Source organism: Salmo trutta, chromosome 8, assembly GCF_901001165.1.
Source record: "Salmo trutta chromosome 8, fSalTru1.1, whole genome shotgun sequence".
Taxonomy (NCBI): Eukaryota; Metazoa; Chordata; class Actinopteri; order Salmoniformes; family Salmonidae; genus Salmo; species Salmo trutta.
Window position 1 is genome coordinate 41,635,974 of NC_042964.1, and position 19,609 is coordinate 41,655,582.

Sequence of the window (19,609 nt, forward strand, 5' to 3'; positions counted from 1 at the left end):
TACCTTCTGAGTCTTCATCCAGTATACTTGATACATTAGTAACATTTTTTATTTTTTATTTTAATTTTATATCCCCTTTATTTAACCAGGTAGGCTAGTTGAGAACAAGTTGTCATTTGCAACTGCGACCTGGCCAAGATAAAGCAAAGCAGTTCGACACAAACTACAACACAGAGTTACACATGGAATAAACAAACATACAATCAATAATACAGTAGAAAAATCTATATACAGCATGTGAAAATGAGGTAGGATAAGAGAGGTAAAGCAATAAATAGGCCATGGTGGCGAAGTAGTTACAATATAGCAATTCAACACTGGAATGGTAGAAAGTGCAGAAGATTAATGTGCAAGTAGAGATACTAGGGTGCAAAGGAGCAAGATAAATAAATAAATACAGTATGGGGATGAGGTTGATTGGATGGGCTATTTACAGATGAGCTATGTACAGGTGCAGTGATCTGTGATCTGCTCTGACAGCTGGTGCTTAAAGCTAGAGAGGGAGGTAAGAGTCTCCAGCTTTAGTGTTTTTTGCAGTTCGTTCCAGTCATTGGCAGCAGACAACTGGAAGGAACGGCGGCCAAAGGAAGAATTGGCTTTGGGGGTGACCAGTGAGATATACCTGCAGGGCTAAGGCGGGGCTTTACCTAGCAGAGAATTGTAGATGACCTGGAGCCAGTGGGTTTGGCGACGAGTATGAAGTGAGGGCCAGCCAACGAGAGCATACAGGTCGCAGTGGTGGGTAGTATATGGGGCTTTGGTGACAAAACGGATGGCACTGTGGTAGACTGCATCCAATTTGTTGAGTAGAGTGTTGGAGGCTATTTTGTAAATGACATCGCCGAAGTCGAGGATCGGTAGGATGGTCAGTTTTACGAGGGTATGTTTGGCAGCATGAGTGTAGGATGCTTTGTTGCGAAATATGAAGCCGATTCTAGATTTAATTTTGGATTGGAGATGTTTAATGTGAGTCTGGAAGGAGAGTTTACTGTCTAACCAGACACCTAGGTATTTGTAGTTGTCCACATAAGTCAGAACCATCAAGAGTAGTGATGCTGGACGGGCGGGCAGCTGCAGGAAGCGATCGGTTGAAGAGCATGCATTTAGTTTTACATGCATTTAAGAGCAGTTGGAGGCCACGGAAGGAGAGTTGTATGGCATTGAAGCTCATCTGGAGGTTAGTTAACACAGTGTCCAAAGAAGGGCCAGAGGTATACAGAATGGTGTCGTCTGCGTAGAGGTGGATCAAAGAATCACCAGCAGCAAGAGCAACATCATTGATGTAAAAAGAGAAGAGAGTCGGCCCGAGAATTGAACCCTGTGGCACCCCCATAGAGACTGCCAGAGGTCCGGACAAGAGGCCATCCGATTTGACATACTGAACTCTATCAGAGAAGAAGTTGGTGAACCAGGTGAGGCAATCATTTGAGAAACCAAGGCTGTTGAGTCTGCCAATAAGAATGTTGTGATTGACAGAGTTGAAAGCCTTAGCCAGGTCGATGAATACGGCTGCACAGTAATGTCTCTTATCGATGGCGGTTATGATATCGTTTAGGACCTTGAGCGTGGCTGAGGTGCACCCATGACCAGTTCTGAAACCAGATTGCATAGCGGAGAAGGTACGGTGGGATTCAAAATGGTCGGTGATCTGTTTGTTAACTTGGCTTTCGAAGACCTTAGAAAGGCAGGGTAGAATAGAAATAGGTCTGTAGCAGTTTGGGTCTAGAGTGTCTCCCCCTTTGAAGAGGGGGATGACCGCGGCAGCTTTCCAATCTATGGGAATCTCAGATGATACGAAAGAGAGGTTGAACAGGCTAGTAATAGGGGTTGCAAAAATTTCTGCTGATAATTTTAGAAAGAGATTGTCTAGCCCGGCTGATTTGTAGAGGTCCAGATTTTGCAGCTCTTTCAGAACATCAGCTATCTGGATTTGGGTGAAGGAGGAGTGGGGGAGGTTTGGGCGAGTTGCTGTGGGGGGCGCAGGGCTGTTGACCGGGGTAGGGATAGCCAGGTGGAAAGCATGGCCAGCCGTAAAAAAATGCTTATTGAAATTGTCAATTATAGTGGATTTATCGGTGGTAACAGTGTTTCCTAGCCTCAGTGCAGTGGGCAGTTGGGAGGAGATGCTCTTATTCTCCGTTGGCTTTACAGTGTCCCAGAACCTTTTTGAGTTTGTGCTACAGGATGCAAATTTCTGCTTGAAAAAGCTAGCCTTAGCCTCCTAACTGCCTGTGTATATTTGTTCCTAACTGAAAAGTTGCATATCACGGGGGCTGTCCGATGCTAATGCAGAATGCCAGAGGATGTTTTTGTGCTGGTCAAGGGCAGTCAGGTCTGGAGAGAACCAAGGGCTATATCTGTTCCTGGTTCTACATTTTTTTAATGGGGCATACCTATTTAAGATGGTGAGGAAGGCACTTTTAAAGAATAACCAGGCACCCTCTACAGACAGAATGAGGTCAATATCCTTTCAGGATATCCAGGCCAGGTCAATTAGAAAGTCCTGCTGACTGAAGTTTGACCGCAGACCCATTACAGATGCAGGCAATGAGGTAGTGATTGCTGAGATCTTGGTTGAAAACAGCAGAGGTGTATTTGGAGGGCAAGTTGGTTAGGATGATATCTATGAGGGTGCCCGTGTTTACAAATTTGGGGTTGTACCTGGTGGGTTCATTGATAATTTACATTTTTACATTTTAGTCATTTAGCAGACACTCTTATCCAGAGCAACTTACAGTAGTGAATACATACATTTCATACATTTTTTGTTGTTGTTGTTTTTGTACTGGCCCCCCGTGGGAATCAAACCCACAACCCTGGCATTGCACATATCATGCTGGCGTTGCAAACACCATGCTCTACCAACTGAGCCACAGGGATGACCCCAAATTTGTGTGAGATTGAGGGCATCAATCTTAGATTGTAGGATGCCCGGGGTGTTAAGCATGTCACAGTTTAGGTCACCTAGCAGCACAAGCTCTGAAGCTAGATTGGGGGCAATCAATTCACATATGGTGTCCAGGGCACAGCTGGGGGCAGAGGGTGGTCTATAGCAAGCGGCAACAGTGAGAGACTTGTTTCTGGAAAGATGGATTTTTAAAAGTAGAAGTTAAATTGTTTGGGTACAGACCTGGATAGTAAGACAGAACTCTGCAGGCTATCTCTGCAGTAGATTGCAACACCGCCCCCTTTGGCAGTTCTATCTTGTCGGAAAATGTTATAGTTAGGGATGGACATTTCAGGGGGTTTTGTGGACTTCCTAAGCCAGGATTCCGACACGGCTAGGACATCCGGGTTGGCAGAGTGTGCTAAAGCAGTGAATAAAACAAACTTAGGGAGGAGGCTTCTAATGTTAACATGCATGAAACCAAGGCTTTTACGGTTACAGAAGTCAACAAATGAGAGCACCTGGGGAGTAGGAGTGGAGCTAGGCACTGCAGGGCCTGGATTAACCTCTACATCATCAGAGGAACAGAGGAGGACTAGGATAAGGGTATGGCTAAAGGCTATCAGGACTGGTCGTTTAGTGCGTTCAGAGCAGAGAGTAAAAGGAGCGGGTTTCTGGGTCTGAGAGAATAGATTCAAGGCATAATGTACAGACAGAGGTATGGTAGGATGTGAGTACATTGGAGGTAAACCTAGGCATTGAGTAGTGATAAGAAAGCTATTGTCTTTAGAGACGTTTAAACCAGGTGATGTCACCGCATATGTGGGAGGTGGAACTAAATGGTAGGTTAAGGCATATTGAGCAGGGCTAGAGACTCTACAGTGAAATAAGACAATAATCACTAACCAGGACAGTAATGGACAAGGCATATTGATATTAGGGAGAGGCATGCGTAACCGGGTGATCAATAGGGGTTCAGTGAGTGGTTGGGCTGGCTGGAGACACGGAGATTCAGACAGCTAGCAGGCCGGGGCTAGCAAGCTAGCAGAAGGGCCTTAGAGGGACGTCTCGACGGAGGAAAGTCTGTTTTGGTCTCCACGTGCAGTGACGTCGATAGACCAGTCGTGATGGATTAGTAGGGTTCCGAGTAGCAGGGGGGTCCAAGTCCAATTGGCAAAATAGGTATAGTGGCCCAAGAAATTGGCTGATGGATCTATACAGCTAACAGTCCAATATCCTCTAGACAGCTAGCAGCTAGCAGGCCGCGGTTAGCGGATGGGCATTCAGGGGTGGTCATGATGTAGAGGCCAGTTGAGTACCCCCTCAAGCAGAATTACATCGTAGTCCAGTCGTGAAGGATCGGCGGGGTTCCGTGCCCCGTACCGGCAGTAGAAGGGTTGGGTACGACGCCCAGGAGTGGCTGATGGGCGTCTTTAGCTAGCCGGGAGAAAGGGCCTAGCATGGGCTAGCTCCAGGCTAATTGGTGCTTGCTCCGGGACCGACGTTAGCCAGTACTCTGATAGCAGCTAGCTAGCTGCGAAGATCCAGGTGAAAATGTCCAGAGCTTGCGGTAGGAATCCGGGGATATGGAGAGAAAATAGGTCCGGTATGCTCTGGTTTGAGTCACCTTGTACAAACTGGCGAGAGCTTTCTGGGCTAAAGGTTAGCTGATGACCGCTAGCAATGGTTAGCTGACTACTAGCTAGTAGCTAGTGAGCTGGCTAGCTTCTGTTGGGGGGATTCCGGATTCGAGGTGAATAATACTTTAGAAAAAAACTGATCCGCACCACATTGGGTGAGGGGGGTTGCAGGAGAGTGTTTTGAAGTTGAGTTTTAGAAAAAAATATTAAAAGATATGCGAATATTTTTTTTTAAAGATATATACACAAGACACGACAAGATGAGGACAAAAGACGTCTGACTGCTATGCCATGTTGGATATTAACATTAGTAGCCGTTCATATGTTTATTGCCGGGACAATGGAGATCGAACCTATATTTCCTGATATATATAGCATTCTGTTGGAGGCAAGAATTGTATATAATAATTTTAATTGAAAAACTCAAAGTGTTGACTCAAGTGTTGTTATTTGTTCCAGTTCATGTGCCATGGAATCAGTACATCAAAAATATCTTCCCATTTATTTTTCAACCTGTATGGTGCAGCTGTCAAAATGTTTGTCCTCAAATGAAACGTATATTTCTCTATTTATGCCAATTCCTTTCAGCCAATTTGTATCTTTAATATTTGGCAGGCAAATAAGTTCCCTACCTTCTCCCTTTTCCACTTGCCTCTTCCAGTTTTGTGGTAATGCTGCAATCAGTTGGTTGTAAGTTTTGATTGAGCAGACATTCCCATATATTTTTGATAGCTGCGTATGTGACATAACCCCTCCGTTTCTATTCATAATATCATTAATTAATAAACATAATTTTAAAAAAGTAAAATTTTCCATAAACAATGTTTTTTAAATTAATCAGTATATTTGAGTTTAACAATAACATTTGTTGTAATGTATGTTCTACCTATTCTAGAGGATAAAATTGAAATTGTAACCAGCTTTGTATGGCTTGTTTAAGAAAGGGTGATACTTTAAACAAAATGTAATTTTCAATTAGTCGGAAATAAGAAGTTGTAATATGTATAAAGGGGTGGCAGATAGCCTAGTGGTTAGAGCGTTGGGCCAGTAACCGAAAGGTTGCTGGACTGAAATCCCTGGTTGGCCGTCCCTGGTAGGCTGTAAATAAGAATTTGTTCTTAACTGACTTACCTAGTTAAATAAAGGTTCCATTTTTAAAAAATAAAGTCCAAAAGGCCATTTTTTTAACAAAGGATGAGCCTTTCTTAATAATCTACTGGAGAACCATTTTGGATTTAAGCATAATTTATGTATGAGTGAAGCTTTGGTGAGAGGTTTAAAGTTTTAATATTTAATCATTTTAGCCCCCCAAAACTCATATTCATTATATAAATAGGCACGTTTAATTTTGTCTGGCTTAGAATTCCAAATAAAAATAAATATGTTTTGATCATAATTATGATTTTAAAAACGATTCATCTGAAGTAGGCAGTGCCATTAGTAAGTAAGTAAACTCTGGTAGCACCAAAGAGTTAATCAATGTGATTTTTCCATAATTAGACAAGTATTTACCTCTCCATGGTTGCAGAATCTTGTCTATTTTTGAAAACTTTCTATTGAAATTGATTGTGGTAAGTTAATTTATCTTTTTTGAGATGTGTATACCAAGTATGTCTACTTCACTATCCGCCCATTTTATTGTAAACTACAGGGTAGTGTAAACACTGTGTCTTTTAACGATCCAATGCGTAATGTGGTACACTTGTCATAATTAGGTTTTAGTCCAGAGAGGAAAGAAAAGTGATCAAGATCTTCAATAAGACGGTGCTGGGATCCAGATTGAGGACTTAAGAAAAAACTTGAGTCATCGGCATACATTGACACTTTTGTTTTTATCCCCTGGATTTCTTACCCCTTGATGTTCTTGTTGGATCTAATTTGAATAGCTAGCATTTCAATGGCCATAATAAATAGATATGGAGACAACGGACAGCCTTGTTTTACTCCTCTTAAAAGCTCAGTACTTTCTGAGAAGCAACAATTATTTTCTATTTTACATCTGTGGTTGCTGTACACAACTTTAACCCATTATATAAGAGATTCACCTAAATTAAAGTAATCCAGGCATTTATATATAAATTCTAGTCATACTTTATCAAATGCCTTTTAAAAATCTGCTATGAAGACCAGGACTGGTATCTTGATGTTTCATAATGTTCAAATGTTTCAAGTAATTGTCGTATATTATCTCCAATATATCATCCATGTAAAAACCCTGTCTGATCAGGATGAACAATATCTGGTAAAACCTTTTTTATTCTATGTGCTATGCATTTTGCCAGGATTTTTGCATCACAACATTGAAGTGTAAGAGGCCTCCAGTTTTTTAAATGGACTAGATCTTTATACTTACCACCTGGGTCTTGTTTTAGTAATAAGGAAATCAGACCTTCTTGTTGAGTACGTGAAAGTCTACATTTGAATAGGAGTAATTAAAACATGCTAATTATGGATCTTTGAGTACATCAAAAAAGGTCTGATATACCTCTACTGGTATACCATCAAGCCCTGGTGTTTTTCCAGAATGAAAAGATTTAACTGCCTCAAAAAGTTAATCTTCTGTAAGTTGGCCTTCACACTGGTCTTTCTGTAAATTTGATAATTTTACATTATTATTATTGTTATTAGGAAAGAAATCCTTACAGTTAGCATCATTCAGTGGAAATGGAGGAGACTGAAAAGACAACATACGCTTAAAATATTTTGCTTCCTCTTTCAAAATATAATTTGGTGAATCATGGATGACTCCATCATTTATAACGAGTTTCTGTAAATCATTTTTGGTAGCATTTCTATGTTGAAGGTTCAAGAACAATTCTTAACAACCATTGCCATTCTAGCGAAGGCTCATATCATATAGCCTAGTTCAGAGCGTGCGCAGACCAGCTGGCTCTAGTGTTTATGGACATTTTCATACTCTCCCTAACCCAGTCTGTCATCCCCACTTGTTTCAAGATGATCACCATCGTTCCTGTACCCAAGCAAGCTAAAATAACTGAACTAAATGACTATCACCCTGTACCACTCACTTCTGTCATCATGAAGTGCTTTGAAAGGCTAGTCAAGGACCATATCCCCTCCACCATACCCTACACCCTTGACGCAGTACAATTTGCATTCCACCCCAACAGACCCACGGACTACACAATCTTTGTTGGACTGCACACCACCCTATCCCACCTGGACAAGAGGAATACCTATGTGAGTTCATCACTAAGCACAAGGTCTGAACTCCTCTCTGTGCAAATGGATCCTAGATTTCCTGACGGGCCGACCCCAGGTGGTGAGGGTAGGCAACAATCCCTCCGCCACTCTGATCCTCTACACGGGGGCCCCCCAGGGGTGTGTACCCAGCACCCTCCTGTACTCCCTGTTCACCCAGTGTTGAATTCAAGTGTTGTTGCAATTCGCCTAGTTTCTAAGAGGGGAAGCATTGGAGAACCTGGGACACCAGCCTTAAACTCTGAGCCACTCTAGTCTACTCCTCTGTAGTTGGCAAAAATGCAGAGTATATTCTTGGCGCATGCCGTTTAGTATGGTCACAGAAGATCAGGGTTGGGGAGTAATTTACATGTTACATTTAATCTGATTACATAACAATATAACTGTAATCAGTTAGGTTACCAGCTAAAATAATGTAATCAGATCGGCATCTGACCGTAAGGCGCTACAGAGGGTAGTGCGAACGGCCCAGTACATCACTGGGGCCAAGCTTCCTGCCATCCAGGGCCTACATAATAGGCGGTGTCAGAGGAAAACCCATAAAATTGTCAGAGACTCCAGTCACACTGTTTTCTCTGCTACCGCATGGCAAGCGGTACCGGAGCGCCAAGTCTAGGACCAAAAGGCTCCTCAACAGCTTCTACCCAGGTTATATCCTGCCTGTTTGGCCCTGTCCGGGGGTATCATCGGATGGGGCCACAGTGTCTTCTGATCCCTCCTGTCTCAGCCTCCAGTATTTATGCTGCAGTAGTTTATGTGCCGGGGGGCTAGGGTCAGTCTGTTACATCTGGAGTATTCTCTTGTCTTATCCGGTGTCCTGTGTGAATTTAAATATGCTCTCTCTAATTCTCTCTTTCTTTCTTTCTCTCGGAGGACCTGAGCCCTAGGACCATGCCTCGGGACTACCTGGCATGATGACTCCTTGCTGTCCCCAGTCCACCTGGCCATGCTGCTGCTCCAGTTTCAACTGTTCTGCCTGCGGCTACGGAACCCTGACCTGTTCACCGGACGTGCTTGTTGCACCCTCGACAACTACAATGATTATTATTATTTGACCATGCTGGTCATTTATGAACATTTTAACATCTTGACCATGTTCTGTTATAATATCCACCCGGCACAGCCAGAAGAGGACTGGCCACCCCTCATAGCCTGGTTCCTCTCTAGGTTTCTTCCTAGGTTTTTGGCCTTTCTAGGGAGTTTTTCCTAGGGAGTTTTTCCTAGCCACCGTGCTTCTTTCACATGCATTGCTTGCTGTTTGGGGTTTTAGGCTGAGTTTCTGTACAGCACTTTTAGATATCAGCTGATATACGAAGGGCTATATAAATACATTTGATTTGATTTGATTACCCCCACGCCATTACACAGCAGAACAATTCATAAAAATCCCCCCCCCCCCGTACACTGCTGCTACTCGCTGTTTGTTTATTACCTACCTGCATAGTCACTTCGCCCTCACCTACATGTACAGATTACCTCAACTAGCCTGTACCCCTGCACATTGACTCAGTACCGGTGTCCCCTGTATATAGCCTTGTTATTGTTATTCTTATTGTGTTACTTTTTATTATTACTTTTTATTTTAGCCTACTTGGTAAGTATTTTCTTCTTCTTGAACTGCACTGTTGGTTAAGGGCTTGTAAGTAAGCATTTCACGGTAAAGTCTACACTTGTTGTAACCGGCGCATGTGGCAAATAAAGTTTGATTTGATCTGAGATTAGAGATACTTTAGAAAAACTAGATTACTTCTTGGATTACTTTTAAATTCAGAAAGGATGTTTACTAAAGAAAAAAAAACATTCTGAAACCTTTCTGTTTTCTCAATGACATTCAATTCAACATTGAAAAAAGGTGCACGTTTAAGTTTGTTCCACCTGAGCGAGTCTGACCACAAGTCAGCGACCACTATGATGACACATGCATTTGTTTTCTTCTAATGCCTCTTAAGGGTAAAATAATCCAGATGTAACGGAAATTAATCAGATAACATTACTGTGTTTGAGTAATCCAAAAGTTATGTTACTAATTACAATTTTGGACAGGTAACTAGTAACTGTAATGGATTACATTTAGAAAGTAACCTACCCAACCCTGCGAAGACCTTGCATGTCACAGCTCTCTACAAGATGGAGACACAAGACCGTTTTTACACTGATTCTGCATGATATTCTTCACTACAAAGACTTGGGCATTTGGAGTGAAGTATGAATGTTGTTTACTGCTGAGGTGAGGTCCCTCTGTTAGAATGGTGGCTTGTACATCAAAGTATCTGGTAACACGTACTATTTCATTCAAAGAATTCTATTAAAAACCTTTATTAGTGTACTATTTACCATCATTTGCTTACATAGTTTTGTCCTCCTAACCCTAACCCTAACCCTAACCCTAACCCTAACCCTAAATGCATGCAGTGCACTCTATATCAGCCCAGGCCATCCATTGACTTTTAAAGGCCCTGATTTACACGAGTCTTTGCTGCCATCTACTGGACTTGTCTAATATGTCAATTGGCTCCATACACATCTGTAGGATAGAATCATTGGAAATGTCCATCAAATTAATCAACATAGCTTAAATTGCAATTTCAGCACTTTCAACCTCATTTTCGATTCTCTCCAGCACAATACCAGTGTCTAAATATGTGAAAACGGTAAAACAAATGTCTTCTTATGGACACAACAAATACAAAAACAGAAATATACAAACAAGAGTACATCAATCTAACAGATAGGGGTATTACAATATCGAGACACATTTTCAATTTGTCAAAAACCTTTATGGTGTGTATTGCTTTTTTGTTTTTACATTTACTGATCATTAAAAAAATTATATTTAAATTGTATCTTAAATAATGTGAAGAGGGGTTTGTCCTCTGCCCACTTAATTTTATGGATAAATAATCTCCCATGAAAGATAAACAAATTAACAATGAAAGTTAAATCAGGGTCCATATCATTTGGATCAAAATAAAACATAATATCAGAGTCTCTCAGATTAACATTAATAGTCGTTTCTTTTAAAATAAAATCTTCTAACTCACTCCAAAATCGTCTGACATAAGAACAGTCCCAAAATAAATGGTCAAGAGTTTCTGGGTCACAACCACAAAATACACATTTGTTATCAATAGCTATTTTAAATCTGTGTATAATAAAGGTCTTTACAGGGTAGATTCTATGAATGAGTTTGTATGATACTTCTTTCACCTTATTAGATATACAATATTTACCAGACAACAACGAGACTTTGTTCCAGTTCATTTATATGTTCTGTAGAAAAAAATAAGTTAAAAGTTCTACCCGACGACATCATCAACAGTTAAAACATTTTTAAAACAGTGATTTCAAACACTATGGGATTCGCGGGGACGTGGGGAGCAAGAAAATACCCTCTCTGACTAGAAACTCGTTGCAGGATTTGAAAAATCACCTTTTTTTTAAACTTTTAATCCTACACTGTGATGTCACCGAGAAGCATTTCTTAGGACCTTTGTTTTCACATTTGTAGGTCTAGTTTGGTGCTGAAGATAATTCACAAAAGGTTGAAAAGTGGCGGAATTGCCCTTTACAATGGCTATTCAGCATCAAACGCGTTTTCATTTATTGCAGCCAGACAGACATGTTCAAAGCAGTTTTCATGCAAAGTCATGGGTCGTGCATGGACTCTTATTTTGAAAAGCGTGTTTACAACTGCAGAGGTTGAGCGCTAATTACTTATGACGCGTTCAAAACAACTGGGAACTCAAAAATATCTGATTTACGACTTCAGTGCGTTCAAGACAGCTGTGAATTTGCGAGAAGAAAAAAAACTCAGAGTGCGAAAGATCGTTTTGAACGGTCATCAAACTCGGAATTCCAACTCGTGAATTCGGGCCTCTTTCCAGAACTCCAACTTTCCGACCTGAATATTACCTACGTCATGATTTGACCTCGTATTTTTTCCGAGTTCCCAGTTGCCTTGAAAGCACCCGAGTCAGTACTTTGACAGCGCGACGGTTTTTCGAAGGGAGAACAGACTTTTCGCTGTTGCCTTGTAAGGTGTCAAAAACAAGATGCTGTCTTACATCATTGGGGTAAGTATAATTGCCAGTTAGCTAAATATTATATTTTTACATTGGCTTATGCTGAGCTACAGTTGTGCGATTTGACAGTGCACAAGGAATCAATAGCGAACGGTAGGCAAGCTAGCTATGGTTGGCTAACTAGTACTGTAGACTACAGTGTAGCTAGTAACATATCTTCGTCGTGAACCATCAGGTTTGTAATCTACCGTAGCTGCAGTAAGTAAGTCATATGGTATATAGTAAACTGTCATCATAACTAGCTAACTTGATAACCAAAGCTTTTGCTTTGCCTCTTATTGAGATGTTTGGGCGTTTAGATAGCACGTTGCATGGCGCTAGGGAGTGAGTTACCTAGTTAAAGTGATTGACAGTCGGGTTAATTTCTGATCAAAATAGCCAGCATGGAGATCTCTGCACACTTGTCAAAGAAGTGCACGCCACTGTAGCTCTACCATGTCGTTATTAAGTTAGCTAGCTACTAGCTATCGAACAGTGGTGAGCGCAGCAGTTTGGTCCAATTTTGGGGTGTGTGTGTTTATTTAACTAGGCAAGTCAGTTAAGAACACATTCTTGTTTACAATGACGGCCAAACCCGGACGACGCTGTGTCAATTGTGACGCTGCGCCGCCCTATGGGACTCCCAATCACCGCCAGATGTGATACAGCCTGGAATCGAACCAGGGACTGTAGTGACGCCTCTTGCACTGAGATGCAGTGCCTTACCGCTGCGCAGCTCGAGGAAATTCGGGTTTCCCCAGTGTTCCTCAGACATAACCACTCCCCTAACTTTAGGGAAGCATTGCGCCTATCCATTATGACTAAACTACACTGCTCAAAAAAATAAAGGGAACACTTAAACAACACATCCTAGATCTGAATGAAATAAATCATCTTATTAAATACTTTTTTCTTTACATAGTTGAATGTGCTGACAACAAAATCACACACAAATAATCAATGGAAATCCAATTCATCAACCCATGGAGGTCTGGATTTGGAATCACACTCAAAATTAAAGTGGAAAACCACACTACAGGCTGATCCAACTTTGATGTAATGTCCTTAAAACAAGTCAAAATGAGGCTCAGTAGTGTGTGTGGCCTCCACGTGCCTGTATGACCTCCCTACAATGCCTGGGCATGCTCCTGATGAGGTGGCGGATGGTCTCCTGATGGATCTCCTCCCAGACCTGGACTAAAGCATCCGCCAACTCCTGGACAGTCTGTGGTGCAACGTGACGTTGGTGGATGGAGCGAGACATGATGTCCCAGATGTGCTCAATTGGATTCAGGTCTGTGGAACGGGCGGGCCAGTCCATAGCATCAATGCCTTCCTCTTGCAGGAACTGCTGACACACTCCAGCCACATGAGGTCTAGCATTGTCTTGCATTAGGAAGAACCCAGGGCCAACCGCACCAGCATATGGTCTCACAAGGGGTCTGAGGATCTCATCTCGGTACCTAATGGCAGTCAGTTTACCTCTGGCGAGCACATGGAGGGCTGTGCGGCCCCCCAAAGAAGTGCCACCCCACACCATGACTGACCCACCGCCAAACCATCTAATAATAATAATCTAATAATTTTAATAATAATAATAATAATAATCTAATAATCTATTATAATAATAATAATAATAATAATAATAATAATAATCTATAATACCCATCTATAATTTAGCCCAAACTACTACCTCTTCCCCTACTGTATTTATTTATTTTATTTATTTTGCTCCTTTGCACCATATTATTTATATTTTAACTTTGAACTTTCTTCAAACTACAAATCTACCATTCCAGTGTTTTTCTTGCTATACTTTATTTACTTTGCCACCATGGCATTTTTTGCCTTTACCTCCCTTATCTCACATCATTTGCTCACATTGTATATAGCCTTATTTTTTTCTACTGCATCATTGATTGTATGTTGTTTTACTCCATGTGTAACTCTGTGTTGTTGTATGTTGTCGAACTGCTTTGCTTTATCTTGGCCAGGTCGCAATTGTAAATGAGAACTTGTTCTCAACTTGCCTACCTGGTTAAATAAAGGTGAAATAAATAAATAAATAAAATAAAAACCGGTCATGCTGGAGGATGTTGCAGGCAGCAGAACGTTCTCCACGGCGTCTCCAGACTCTGTCACGTCTGTCACGTGCTCAGTGTGAACCTGCTTTCATCTGTGAAGAGCACAGGGCGCCAGTGGCGAATTTGCCAATCTTGGTTTTCTCTGGCAAGTGCCAAACGTCCTGCACGGTGTTGGGCTGTAAGCACAACCCCCACCTGTGGACGTCGGGCCCTCATTACCACCCTCATGGAGTCTGTTTCTGACCGTTTGAGCAGACACATGCACATTTGTGGCCTGCTGGAGGTCATTTTGCAGGGCTCTGGCAGTGCTCCTCCTGCTCCTCCTTGCACAAAGGCGGAGGTAGCGGTCCTGCTGCTGGGTTGTTGCCCTCCTACGGCCTCCTCCACATCTCCTGATGTACTGGCCTGTCTCCTGGTAGCGCCTCCATGCTCTGGACACTACGCTGACAGACAAAGCAAACCTTCTTGCCACAGCTCGCATTGATGTGCCATCCTGGATGAGCTGCACTACCTGAGCCACTTGTGTGGGCTGTAGACTCCATCTCATGCTACCACTAGAGTGAAAGCACCGCCAGCATTCAAAAGTGACCAAAACATCAGCCAGGAAGCATAGGAACTGAGAAGTGGTCTGTGGTCTCCACCTGCAGAACCACTCCTTTATTGGGGGTGTCTTGCTTATTGCCTATAATTTCCACCTGTTGTCTATTCCATTTGCACAACAGCATGTGAAATGTATTGTCAATCAGTGTTGCTTCCTAAGTGGACAGTTTGATTTCACAGAAGTGTGATTGACTTGGAGTTACATTGTGTTGTTTAAGTGTTCCCTTTATTTTTTTGAGCAGTATATTTATGTCAAGTTAGGTGTAGTATCACACTGACTGATGCATTGTATATCAGTCCAAAAATGAGGTATATCCTAGTGACTGTTTAATACCTGTTTTTGTTGCCATATTGGTACAGTCTGTAATTTTCCCCTCCCAATCATGGCAGCAGTCTTTACAATGTTCAACATTGTAAAGATTGACATCCTTATTTCCACAATAACTTCAACTGAAAAGGCAAACCTTACTTTCCCATCTCCGCAGCTCATTCGGAGCAGTATCGACAACATCATCAACCTCATCATGAGCCTCTTCCTCTCAAAGAAGAAACGTGCCATCACTCTAGAGGACCCCAACATCAAATATGCATTAAAGCTGATCGATAAAGAGGTAAGAATTCTGTGTTGTGATCAGCTTATTATTACTCTGTACTGTGGCGAAACCATGTTCACATTATTAATATAATAGAGTGAATGAAACAAATTGGACGAAGAAATAATGAGTAACAATTGTGACTAGATAAGACATGTTTGATCTGGGATGCCCAGTGCTGTTCTAGGAAGACTTAGGGCAATTCCATGAAACAGTGATGCTCCAACTCAGATTTTTCACCTTAACATTTATGTAAAACAAAAACCAATGATTGCAAAGTTAAACAAACCATACAACTATGCACAATGACTACCTTTAACAATTTCCACACTCGAAAAAACAAATTTACTTGGAACAGTGCAGATGTAATGTTTAGTAACATAATGATCACAGAAACTGTCATTCTGTTACCAAACTTTGCATTTGCACTGAGTTCTATGCTTTGTAATCATTGTTGTTTTGTTTGAGTCAAATCATCACTGTTACTGTGGAAATGCCCCTTACCATTACTGGAACTGCACAAAGACCAAACGCATAAATTAGGCTGGTCAGTGGGCTGGGCAGCTGCTGTATTGCTACAGACTGCGGTTTCTCCATTTAGTGCAGAGGTCAATATGCAACCAGTCTGGATTATAGTTTGAAGTTATTTCTCCTGTACAGACTGCTACTGTGGATCAAGGCTAACAGTCTCTGTGTGTGTGTGGTTTATACCAGGGGTATTCAACTCACCCTATGAGGTCCGGAGCCTGCTGGTTTTCTGTTCAACCTGATAATTAATTCACACTTGGTGTCCCAGGTCTAAATATAGCCCTGATTTAGAGGGAAACAGTGAGAGAACGTGGTGGAACTATCTTTGAGGTCAAGATCTGAGTTTGAGGGATCTATATCATGTCAGTGCAGCTGTGAAATACTGTGTTGTGGTTCTCATAGATCATCAGTCATGACACAAGGAAATTCCGTTTTGCCCTGCGGGAAAAGGATTGTGTCCTTGGGCTACCCATTGGTGAGTACATTCAATTGATGTCACTGTTCAACTTTTCAGCATTTATATAAAAACACTATTGGCCTATATTATAGTGTAACATTGAATGTAATCCTGGTCTGAATCTGAAATCATACAAAAATGTATCTGTTTGTAGTGTTCGCACTATCACGACTACTCTTCATTTAAGTGGCCACCATACTTTGACTGTTTTCGTTCCCAGGGCAACACATATACCTGTCTGCCAAACCGGATGGAGTCCTGGTGGTCAGACCGTACACACCTGTGTCTAGTGATGACGACGTAGGCTTCGTAGACCTGGTAGTCAAGGTACACAAATCAGCTGAAGAAGCTTTCTCTAATATAATTCAACCTCCATCTGCTCAACCAGTTTTCCCAACAAATGTTCTTCTTGCTTCCCAGATTTACTACAAGAACGTTAATCCAAAGTTTCCTGAAGGTGGGAAGATGAGTCAGTACTTGGAGAGCATCCGGATTGGCGACACTATTGATTTCAGAGGGCCCAGCGGCCTGCTGGTCTACCAAGGAAACGGTGAGTCATCACGTTTGCCCAACATTGCCACTGTTATGTATATTTAGGCCCTGGCTGAAAATGTTTTTAAATTGGTTAGTGGTCACTGCTCTGAGCTAGGTCAATGGTGAAGAAGTGCATGCAAGCCACTCCTTTACTAAATTGGTTTGTTTATTGGGTGTTTCAACAGGGGCTTTTGCCATCAGGGCAGAAAAAAAGGCGGAGCCTGTGACCAAAACTGCCAAGCAAGTGGGCATGATCGCAGGAGGGACCGGTAAAACAAAAGCCACCATGCTCAATCTGTACATAGCAGAATGGCCATCTGTGATGGGTTGACATGTGTTCTATTGGATCCTGTTCCCTCAGGAATCACTCCCATGCTGCAGCTCATCACAGCTATAATGAAGGATCCCCAGGACCAGACAGTGTGTCACCTGCTCTTCGCCAACCAGGTGAGTTTACACCGTTTTCCTCATCTGGTTTGAATCTGATGTCAAGGAGTTCAAACATGGGCTAGTAGTCCCTAATACCTTCTCAATCCTATTCTCCCTCAGACTGAGAAAGACATCTTGCTTCGACCGGAATTGGAAGAGATCGCAGCTAATCACCCAACCCGATTCAAGCTATGGTTCACCCTGGACAGGGCTCCTGAGGGTAAGAGATGTCCGTAACTTCTATGTTTCAGTGAACATGATCTGATATAGGGAAATGAATGTTTGCCCTGTTGAAGTGTCAAAAGCCATTAAAGGCTGTACAGAAGGTTAAAAGATTTAAGAGAAGGCTAAGAAAGAATCTTGTCTGGTCCGGAGTGACTTAAAGTTTAATGTCTCTTTACTCAGACTGGGAGTACAGTCAAGGCTTCATCAGTGAAGAGATGGTGAGGGACCACCTTCCACCCCCTGGAGACGACACTCTCATCCTCCTGTGCGGACCGCCTCCCATGATCCAGTTTGCCTGTAACCCCAACCTGGACAAAGTGGGCCACGCCAGCAGCCGGAGGTTCACCTTTTAGAAGCCATCCCAGGCGCGGGGTTAAAGGGGGTTTCCCCAGGGCTCAATGATCAGCCACACCCAACATTTATTAAAACTCTCTTGCATCAGCGCTTGATCATCTATTGAAATCATTTCACTCATTCTATAGCAGAATTAGTGGACCATTTTCTATGCCTTAATTTCCAAAACGAGTGGTGTCCAAAGCATTTTCTGATTTAACAGGTTTATCATTCTGAATTGAATCACTGGTAGTTGGAGGAAACATTGTTATTTGAACGCTCCTCCTGTCAAACTAATTGTGACCGATACCTGTATACTGAATAAAATATAAACTCGAGTTAGTTCATAGGAGAAAATCAGTTAAGTTAAATGAATTAGGCCCTAATCTATGGATTTCACATGACTGGGCATGGGATGACATTGGCTCCCAAGAAGTAGGCCTATCAGAATGAGTTTTTCCCCCACAAAAGGGCTTTGTTACAAATACTCCTGGCCTTTGTCCCCAGCACAAGGTGCACCTATAATCATGCATTATCTTGGCAAAGGAGAAATGCTCATTAACAGGGAAGTAAACACATTTTTTACAGAAAATGAAAAGCTTTGTGCAATTGGAACATTTCTGCTCATGAAAAACTTTGCATATTGTTTTTTTTGTTCAGTATAGTTTAACTTGACTTGAGTGCCTTAGCAACCCAGTAATACTTTTTTTTTGTATGCACAGCTGAAGACATGACCATAATACTGCTCACTTGCTTCCACTGCAAACTATTCCCTAAAGTGTAACTTTGCACATTGATGTACTTATTCCATATTGTTGCAGAAAGAGTGACTATCTTGAAGCTGTTACTGGAGTCTTTCAAATGTGCTTAAATGTCTTTACAGCACTTGAAATAGTTTCATTATGCAACATGTTTGTTATACATTGAGACCAATAAAATAAATGCAATAAGTTGTTTGTCTAATAGGTAGCTGTGGTTACCACCAAGCAATGACTCCTACCACTTAAGTTAGCCTAATTCTGATACCTGTTGACCAATCACATCAGGATGTGAAAATATTTAAGCACAGCCTTGAATGAGAGACATGGGACTGACAGATCTACCGTAATTTCCGGACTATAAGCTGCAACTTTTTTCCCACACTTTGAACCTCGTGGCTAATATATGAATTTTTCCCGCTTTCAATTTTTTTCTCTCCAAAAAAACACATTCTGTTCAGTTTTTTGGCGGCATGAAGCTTTCATTAGACCAATGAAATTGCCGAACAACTTTATTTACTGTTTAGATTAAATCGAGCGCTTTCAAACTTCATCATTCTGATTACGGTAGACATTTTGTCACCCTCATGGCAAAGACACGGAGAAATGCATATGATGCAGCTTTCAAGTTGAAGGCGATTGATCTGGCTGTTGGAAAAGGAAATAGAGCTGCTGTACGGGAGCTTGGTCTTAATGAGTCAATGATAAGACGTTGGAAACAGCAGCATGAGGAATTGACTCAGTGCAAAAAGACAACTAAAGCTTACTGCAATTTTTTTATTTTTTGTTACAAGCCGTGTTTCATTAAAGCCTGTGTAAAGTTAATTTGTTTCAATGTACCGGTAGGCACCTGCGGCTTATAGACATGTGCGGCTTATTTATGTTCAAAATAACTCTTTTTTTTAAATTCAGTGGGTGCGGCTTATATTCAGGTGCGCTCAATAGTCCGGAAATTACGGTAGTTGCCAGGTTGAACAAATGCATCGTAATGGCTGTGGGTTCAAATCCCATTTCCACAGGTGCAACTGTCACAGGGGACATGTTCCCTCCACATTCTGAAATTGCATTATCACTGATACAAAGTGAGACTTGTGTGCTTTAGGACCATGCGGTCAGCTAAGCTGTTGAGTTTGACTGGGGGGGAAAAAAACGTCAAAATGAAAAGAACTTAGCGTTTACGGCTCTCTGGCTGGTGTAAGAATCTATCCCCATAAGAAAGTGCTCAATAAATCAGTGAGACCTAGCTGAAGTGGAATAA

General features: G+C 41.8%; 1 protein-coding gene across 1 annotated transcript; it reads left to right on the forward strand.

The window, feature by feature from the left end:
• The first annotated feature begins 11,619 nt into the window (after nt 1–11,619).
• LOC115198977 (NADH-cytochrome b5 reductase 3) lies at nt 11,620–18,543 on the forward strand. The gene is made up of 9 exons (XM_029761448.1): nt 11,620–11,822; nt 14,980–15,105; nt 16,018–16,090; nt 16,293–16,399; nt 16,493–16,622; nt 16,792–16,875; nt 16,968–17,053; nt 17,156–17,255; nt 17,441–18,543. Exons 1-9 carry the CDS (start codon nt 11,802–11,804, stop codon nt 17,611–17,613), a joined length of 900 nt encoding a protein of 299 aa, XP_029617308.1. The 5' UTR covers nt 11,620–11,801; the 3' UTR covers nt 17,614–18,543.
• The last annotated feature ends 1,066 nt before the right edge of the window (nt 18,544–19,609 follow it).